This window comes from Mus caroli, unplaced genomic scaffold (assembly GCF_978045245.1).
Source record: "Mus caroli unplaced genomic scaffold, Mus_caroli_1 scaffold_17, whole genome shotgun sequence".
Lineage (NCBI taxonomy): Eukaryota > Metazoa > Chordata > Mammalia > Rodentia > Muridae > Mus > Mus caroli.
In genome coordinates this window covers 10,447,729-10,456,468 of record NW_028227272.1, presented here as the reverse complement: position 1 = coordinate 10,456,468, position 8,740 = coordinate 10,447,729, and the positions used below count along the sequence as shown (strand labels likewise).

Here is an 8,740-nt window from a genome sequence, read left to right as displayed (position 1 = left end):
GGCCTCAGGTGGGGGTGGGATATTGGGAGGCTGGCTATATACAGTCTAGCCTGGGCACTCCTGAACCTATGACTGCCAGTACCAGTACAATGACCTTTGTCAGCCAGCCCCTACCTCCTCATGGGAAGGAAGAGCAGGGGTCACTACAGTGTGCCTGAGCCACAAGCTGCTGTCTTACGCAAACAAAGTCAGGTGGCCTGGGTTTCTGTGAGAAAACTGGGAAAGACTCTTCCCTTCCTGTAGAAATCTCTAAGCAACCATCCTGGTTAGCTGGAAACTCAACATGACTAGGTTATAACACATCAAGCAATGTAGGTTTCCCCTTCTATTTCCTTAGCAATCAGATTTCTCTATAGAGGTTGTATTTGTATAAAAATCTTTAATTTTTATTTCAAGTAATTTTCCAAACTTTCAATGTAAAGTTTAAGTGAAATCTTCACTCTGAGATACAAAGAGTTAATGAATTACCAAGTCTCTCTGTCTCTCTCCTTCTGTCTCTCTCCCATTGTCTCTGTCTCTCACCTATACATTCACTGTCTGTCCGTCTGTCTGTCTGTCGGTTTCACGTTGGATGCAAGCCTGTTTCAGCCAGGCCAAGGCTGATAAGCTCCCACTCTACATCTGCTGAGTACACTATGTCTACACGGGCATACAGGTCATCCTTCAGCCTACTCCATTCTTATGATGGCAGGACTCGGCATAATTATACTTGCTTTTATACTATAGAACAGAATAAAGATTGTCCATTATACAGTGTGAGGGCAGCTTACAAAATGCTCCTTGATCAGCCTATACTGCATTTATTGTACAGATTAAATTATTCAAAACACAACACCAAGCAGTGCTCAGTCATCTAAGAAGACTCGGCCTGATGGGCATGCCATTCAACTCCATGCTCACAGAAAGGAGAACCCAATTTCCAATGCTCATAACAGGAAACAACACAGCTATCCGGCACTGTCTCTTAGCCTGAAGTTTTCTCTGAGTTTATTCTGAAACCTACCAACTATTCAGTGAGGAACTATGACTGGATTCTAGGTCTTTATCTTTATTTTGTATGTCCGACTGTCCATATCTATGACCAAACCTACCCTGGCTTTCCTAAACTTGACTCATGGGACAGAAGTGGCCCAACAAGCCTGGTTTGGGAGCCTGTCAGTCAGTGAGGTTAAGGCTACTGATCATAATGGCCTTCCTTTTTATCTTTTCTTCTTTTTGTTTTGTTTTGATTTCTTTCTTTTTTTCTTTTTCTTTTTTTTTAGAGACATGGTTCCTCTATGTAGCCCTGGCTGTTGTAGAACTCACTCTGTAGACCACTCTGGTCTTGAACTCAAAAATCCACCTGCCTGTTTTCCTAGTGCTCAGGTTCAAGGTATGCACTACCACACCCAGCCTATATTAGCCTTTTGACAGCATGTCACCCCAAATTATGACCAAGACTTTCACTTCTGTTGGCCATAGTAGCCCGAGCCTCTCAAGTCCCTGTAAGAAGACTGGCTGGGTGTTGACCATGAGTCCAATCTGACCTGGGTAGCAGTCAGCTGGCATGGTGCCAGAGTCAAAGGAAGAGGGACCTGGTTGAAGTCTTGACACACAGAAGCAGCACCTCGCATTACCAGGGGTAGAAACGAGTCCCTTGTCTCTTTGAATGTCACAGCTTGGTTGTCAGGTAGATTCACGGGCTCTCTCGGGCCTTGCTGTCCATCATAACACTTGGGTTTCCAGCCGTCGGACTTCCTTGACCACCAGATCAATGTTAATAATTGGGTTGAAGTACAGAGCCCAGTAAAATAAACAGTTGCAGACAAACTGAGGAATAAGTGGCCAGAACATGGCCATGAAAAGCCCCTGTGTCGATACTTTCCAGAAGTGGCTCCACATCCTCTGGGGCACTGTCCTGAAAAGAAAGAAGAGTGGTGGACGGTGGGCTTGGATAAGCTGGGTGCCGAGGGGTCTGACCTGTCACCTGTTCTCACAACCGAGGAAACACTTCTGCCTTACCAGTCTCCAGCTCCTAGCATGTGTCCTCTAAGGGTGCTCTCTGTACACACTGGCGCAGACTCTGTTCTACCTGCTTTGTTGCCCCTTTTTTCTTTCTTTTTGGTTTTTCAAGACAGGTTTTCTCTATGTAGCCCTGGCTGGCCTGGACCTCTAGACCAGGTTGGCCTCAAAGTGACAGAGATCCACCTGTCCCTGCCTCCCAATTAAAGGCATGTGCCATCACAACCTGGCAATGGCACTTTTTTTTTCCTAAGACAAACTTTCATATTGCTCAAGCTTAGCCTAAACTTACTATGTAGCTAAGAATGATCTTAAACTTCTCATCTTTCTGCCTTGGCCTCCTGAGGGCTGGGATTTCAGACACGTGACACCATATCTTGTTGATCTGTGCTGGGGATGAAATGCAGAGGGACAAAGCCTAAGCATGAATATATACATTCTCTAAATAAATAAATGAGTCTGCTGAATGGAAACACTTGAGAGTTTCTTACAACAATTTATAAGGCCAGGAATTGTGTGAGAGAGAGGATATCAATATGAAACAATGTGGTAGCCTGTTTGCCTGGAGCTCTTTTCCTGAAACAGTCTGAATTGCTCCGGAGATGCCTGCCTTGTCTTCCTGGGGCAATGAGAGCATCCCAGGCCCTCCCTCCTCTTTTTCCTGTGTGGTCTGAACTGGAGATATGCTTCATACCTTAAGTTTGGCCATGGAGAGCATAGCACACTCCTGCAGTGTAGCATGTCTGTGTGACCACATGATTAAAGCTGGACCAATCAGAGTAAAGGCTTGTTTCAAGTGTGATGGGAAAAGAAATGCTTGCTTTTGAATGGCACTGCTAGGCCAAGCTCTGGGGCAACCAGAGGCTATGACATGCAAGAAGAGTTGAGAGGAGCTGAGTAGCACAGGGAAGGCAGCCTGTGAGCAAGGTGGTCCTGAGTGAGGCAGCCCTGAGGACAGTATTCGCATCTCTGGGTCTGTGCTGCACACACACACACACACACACACACACACACACACACACAAATTAGAACAATGAGCCAGGCATAGTGGTACACTTCTTTAGTCCATTTTGTGACCTTGGTCTACTAGTGAGTAGCTAGACAGAGCTACAAAGCAAGACAAATAAAGATATACATTTACAAAATAATTTAATAAACATACATAAAGTAAATACATACATACATACATACATACAAAACAAAAACCTAAAAACTAATCAAAACCAACAAACACAAAGAGCCAGGCAGAATAGCACAAGCTTATAGTTCAGAAGCCTGAGGTAGGAGATAACCTGGCATACTGTAGGCCTTGTCATTTCTGCAAAGGTCTGGGTGGTATAAGAAAGCAAACTGAGCAAGCCATGGAAAACAAGCCAGGAAGCAGCACCCTCCATGACCTCTGCTTTAGTTCCTGCTCTGACTTCCCGGGATGAACTACAAACAGTAAGCCGAAATAAATTCTTTCTTCCACAAACTGATTTTCCCCCCCCCAAAAAGAGTTTCTGTGTGTAACAGCCTTAACCGTCCTGAAATTTGACTTGTAGACCAGGGTGGCCTTGAACTCCCAGAGATCTGCCTGTCTCTGCCTCTCCGTGCTGAGGTCCCTGGGCTGAGATTTAAAAAGTGCCCCACCACACCAGCTTTCCTATTGACTTGGATCACAGTGTTTTAGCACAGCATTAGAAACCTAAGATAGACCCCATCTCTAACAAAATAAAACAAAGAAACCAAAGAAAATCAACAAACCAAACCACTATATGAAATGAAGACTGCCTCCTCGACACAAATCACATTCTTATTTGCTGTTTAAAGAGTATTTCTCAAATCAGAGCCTGAGGAGTCAAGGTAGAATTTTTTTAAAAGACTTTATTTTTATTCACTTATTTTAGTTATATGTATATGTGTATAGGTTTCTGCATATGAATGCAGTGCCCTCAGAGGCCAGAAGAGGATGCCAGATGCCCTGGGGTTGGAGCCATTGTAGACTGCCTGATGGGGGTGCTAGGAAACCCCATCCCCCATGCCAGGTCTGAAAATACTTTAAAGGGACCATCCTCATTGGTATTTCTTTACCACTCCCTGTTGCTCCAACCATCTACCACTGAAAGGCACTTACTTCAGTTCACTTCTCGACCAGATCCTCCAAAAAGAGAATAACTCCAGAACAGACAGCAGCACGGCATTGACAATCAGGAAGCGAGATGTCCAGTAGTGAACCTCCAGCCAGTCCCAGGCAAACTCCGCGATCAGCTGGTATGGGAGAAAGGAGTATTTGACAAGGAATTCTCTCCACTGCTTCCATGTGGGCTCCCTCAGGTCCTTTAAGAAGAACACACAATAGAGTCCCAGTCATCATAGGATTGACTTATACAAGTAATGTCAATGGGTGAGCTTTACATTTGGACACACCCCTACCTCTAACAATCAGCACCTTGTTCTCTCTAGCTGCCCCCAAACTCACATTTTTTTCTGCATCAGTCCCGTATTAAAAGCATGTGCATGGCTAAATTGAATAAAAATTTATCAATCCCCCTTGTAATAGTTCATCTTAAAATGAAGTTGGGGCTAGAAAAATGGCTTAGAGGTTAAGGATGCATGCTGTCCACGCATGAGGACTGGAGCTTGGATCTTCTGTACTTCATAAAAGCCAGGTTTGGTTCTTGACCCCCTGTAGCCCCAGCACTCAGGGGTGGGACGTGAGGACATTTGGGGCTTGCTTACTGGCTGCCAGCTTACAGAAAACCTCGAACTCCATGTTCAGAGAGACTCTGCCTCCAAGAAACAAGGGAGGAAGAGATAAAGGAGAACCCCTCCCTTTGGCCTGTGCATAGGTTCAAGAACCTGCCCACACTGTGTGTATTAGTATACACATATGCACCAATGTCACATTCATATACACACAAAAAGTCAAAAGTAAGATCAATGTTACCAAAAAGTTTGAACTGAGATGTTTATTGTAGAGTTGTGGAAGATTAGAAGTAAAAACCTTACTAGGCCTGAATTATGAATAACAGGGCAAAATGAATTTAGGATTTCTGTTCTATTCCTTTGCGTCTACATGGGAAGGTCAAAACATGCCTAGAATAGAACATCTTAGCTGTGTTATAATGATGACATGGTGAGTGAATAAAAAAGACCTAAATATGTCCCTTGAAGAAGTGATTTCTTGATAGTAGGTACAGTGTAGTACATAGATAGTCCAACAGTAGCAAACAAATATTACTCTCAAAAGACCGACTAGATTCAGAAGTCGTCCCAGCAAAATGAGTTCCACAAGGCTTGGAGAATGACACATGACATGGAGAAATAACTGGCCAATGCCAGTAGTCATATCCTGGGCCACGGCTTACTACTGTGAGGCCTTTAGGGCAGATCCAAATCCTGTTGTAGTAGGCTAAATACTACTCTTTAGGGGTTCTGCCAAATATCAAGGGCCATACACCTAATCTCTTAGGGTGTTCCAGGCCTACAGTGACTTCTTTTGTAACAAAAATCAATGCTTTAAAAAAAAAATTCAAGATTATTCACTCTGGCTGAACAGTACAGAAAATGAAGTTGGCTTCCAGGAGAGGGTCACACTTTCTTTTCTTCTGCAGAGGACTTGCCCTGCAAACTTATACATAGGCTGGTCTACTTTCTCCAGTTTTGTACAACATTGAGGTACAGTAGAATTAGTTTTTTCCTACCAGAAGCTTGGTGAAGATGTCCTCGCCAGAGCGGTTTTCCTGCAGAGGGCAGATGGTATGGATGAAGGGTAGGAAGCAGTCTGTGTAGTCAAACAGGTATAGGTATAGCAAGCCAAGTCTTGGTGAGCTCTTGAGAGCGTAGAGCAAGAACAGGGATCTACCTGGGTTGACAGCCTGCAGAGGACAAGACAGACATGGGACCATGTTATATATGTTGTGGCCAGCTCTCCACCTGCACTTCTTCAATGTCCCATGACTTTTGCTACCAGTCTTTTGTTTGGTATAGAGCTCATTTGTTGGGGTATACTGTAAAAAGCTCCAGTCTTGCTGGGCATGGTTGTACACATCTCTAATATGTGCAAGAAGTCTGTGAATCTTAGGCCAGCCTTTGTACCAGAACAAGTTCAAGGGCAGGCAACACAGAAAAAGAACATCTCAAAACCCAAGAAGCTGGCTAGACGTGACTATGCACAGCTTCAATCCCAGTTTCAGGAGATGTGATCCTTCTTCTGGCCTCTGAGGGCATGTGGCACACATGTGGTATACATACAGACAAGCAGGCATACACCCAAATACATTACAAAAAATGTATTAGGCAGCTGGGCAGTGGTGGCACACCCCTTTAATCCCAGCACTTGGGAACTCAGGCAGTCGGATTTCTGAGTTCGAGGCCAGCTTGGTCTACAGAGTGAGTTCCAGGACAGCCAGGACTGCACAGAGAAACCCTGTCTCAAAAACCAACCAACCAAACAAACAAACAAACAAAAAGTATTAGGTTAGGCAAGATAACTTAGTGAATAAAGGCACCTGCTCCCAAACCTGACAACCTAAGTTGGCAGCTGCATGTATGCATACAGATCCAAGAGTAAATATACATAATAAAAAATAAATAAGACACACTGGGCATGGTGCTGAACACTTATCATCCTGGCACTTGTGGAATGGAGGTAGCTCAAGATTAGCATCGGTTTCATTGATATCAACTCTACCCTGGCATCATCATAAACAAACCACCATAGCAGCAGCAGCAGCAGCAGCAGCAGCAGCACCACCACCACCACCACCACCACCACCAAAATTGTCCAAGTTTTCAGCTGAGGCACTGCAGACGCATTCTTCATAAACTAGGGTGCATTTTGAAAACGGTGAGTTTTAGGAGTTGGCATGGTGCCTTTCTTCCCAGCACTTGCGAGGCAGAGGCAGGGAGTCTCTGTGAGCTCACAGAAGCCAGCCTGATCTACACAGTGACTTCTAGGACAGCCAGGGCTACATGGTAAGACTCTGTCTTGAAAGAAAGAAAGGAACTAAAAAGCGTCAAGCATGGTGAGGAAGGCGTGTAGTCCTAGCAGCATGGTGAGGAAGGCGTGTAGTCCTAGCAGCATGGTGAGGAAGGCGTGTAGTCCTAGCAGCATGGTGAGGAAGGCGTGTAGTCCTAGCAGCTAGGAACCCAAGGCAGGAAGATGCTGAGTTCCAGGCATGTCTACACAACAGTGAGATTTTGCCTCAAGAAAAGATTTCTATTTGCCTATGTGTTGATTGATCGACCAACCATCTATCCATTGTGTTAGCAACTGACTAGGCCTCTTCTGCATGCATGCTAACCTCTATCACTAAGCCATCCTAGTGACCTTTTCTAGTTAACAATACACAGTCACTTTCTCATTTTCAGTGGGTGTTTGTGTATATGTGTCAGTTATCTAACCTGTTGGTAATGATGGACACAAATCTCTCTGTTTCCCTGTCTGTCTGTCTGTCTGTCTGTCTATGTGTGTGTGGTTTGTGTGCTCACATTTGTGAAGGTATTCTCCCTTGTGTATGTATGCATGCACAGACCAAAGTCAACAATGGTGGCCTCTTCTATTGCTTGCTATCTTATTTTCTGTGAGAGTCTCTCACTGGACCTAAACCCTATCATTTTGGCAAGGCTGGCTGGCTGGCCAAGAGGTGGGGACCCACCTGTTTCTGACTGATTAGAGCTGGGGGCTACATAGGCCGTTGTGCTTTTCTGTGGATCTGAACTCATGTCCTCATCCTTACATAGTAGGCATTTTACTCATTTGGCCATCTCCCCAGACCCTTAGGCAGACTGTTTTCTTTTCTTCCTTCCTTCCTTTAGAGACAGTATTTCTCTGTGTATCCCTGGAATTAGTTTTGCAGACAAGGCTAGTCTCAGTTCAGAGATCCACCTGCCTCTGGATTAAAGATATGTATTATCACCACTCCTTTAACGTGCTGGTGGTACATGTTTGCAATCCCAGCACTCAGGAGGAGGAGGTAGGAGAACAGTAAGCTCCTTTGAGTTGGACTCAAAGACAAACTATATCTAGAAAACAACCCCCACCCAAGGCCAGTGCAGTTTCCATTGGGGTATTATTAACAAACTGTCCTCCTTTGTGTTACATCAGGAATGGGTGAAAGCCACCTGATCGATCCTTCCATTTGCACCTCTTGAACTACAAATATTTCCCACTACGTATTTAAGAGTTACATAGTTTCATCTTTCTTTATAATGCCTCTTTCAACATGCATGCATGCCTGTATATTCCAGAGACTTGCAGTATTCATCACATTCTGTCTGTGGAGGAGAATCAACTGATACCATCACAATGAGGATCAGGTTATCAAATACAGAAAGATGAAGCTGTGTATTATTTGTGACCTGATAATTCCATGCCTCTTCATAGAGTATAAATATATTGTGAATAAGCTGAAGAATGAGGATAATATCTAAAGCAGCATGGTTTGTTGTAACCATTAAAATTACCTAGTGTTTACACCAATAAAGAAATGAGAGCTGTAAAGTGAGTTAAAACCCTGCTGGCTCACTCAGCAAGATAACTGTATTTTCTGAATGACATTTCTGATGCTACAACTAACCTGCTAGCTTTTTAGAAATCTCTATCTGTATCATTCTACCTAGCTAGTCTACGTTTTTCTTGAGTTTCTCCAAACCTAAGAGGGTTCCTTGGCTCTCTTTCCTAGAATACGGTTTTACCTGTGTCCTGACAGTTGTTTCTATTGTTTCTACATGCTCAAAGAGAAAATCCCTATCT

The 8,740-nt window shown here is 44.1% G+C and overlaps 1 protein-coding gene across 3 annotated transcripts in view; it reads right to left on the bottom strand.

Annotated features, from left to right (window-relative positions):
- Positions 1-359: 359 nt before the first annotated feature.
- The window catches only part of Bfar (bifunctional apoptosis regulator), a 30,709-nt gene continuing 22,328 nt past the window's right edge, over positions 360-8,740 (bottom strand). For all 3 annotated transcript variants that reach the window (XM_021184962.3, XM_021184963.3, XM_029470513.2), the window contains 3 exons: positions 5,688-5,861; positions 4,118-4,320; positions 360-1,897 (listed from right to left, as the gene is read on the bottom strand). In XM_021184962.3, the coding sequence (XP_021040621.1) occupies positions 1,705-1,897; positions 4,118-4,320; positions 5,688-5,861 (570 nt within the window). In that variant the 3' untranslated portion in view covers positions 360-1,704. The remainder of the gene's footprint in view (positions 1,898-4,117; positions 4,321-5,687; positions 5,862-8,740) is intronic.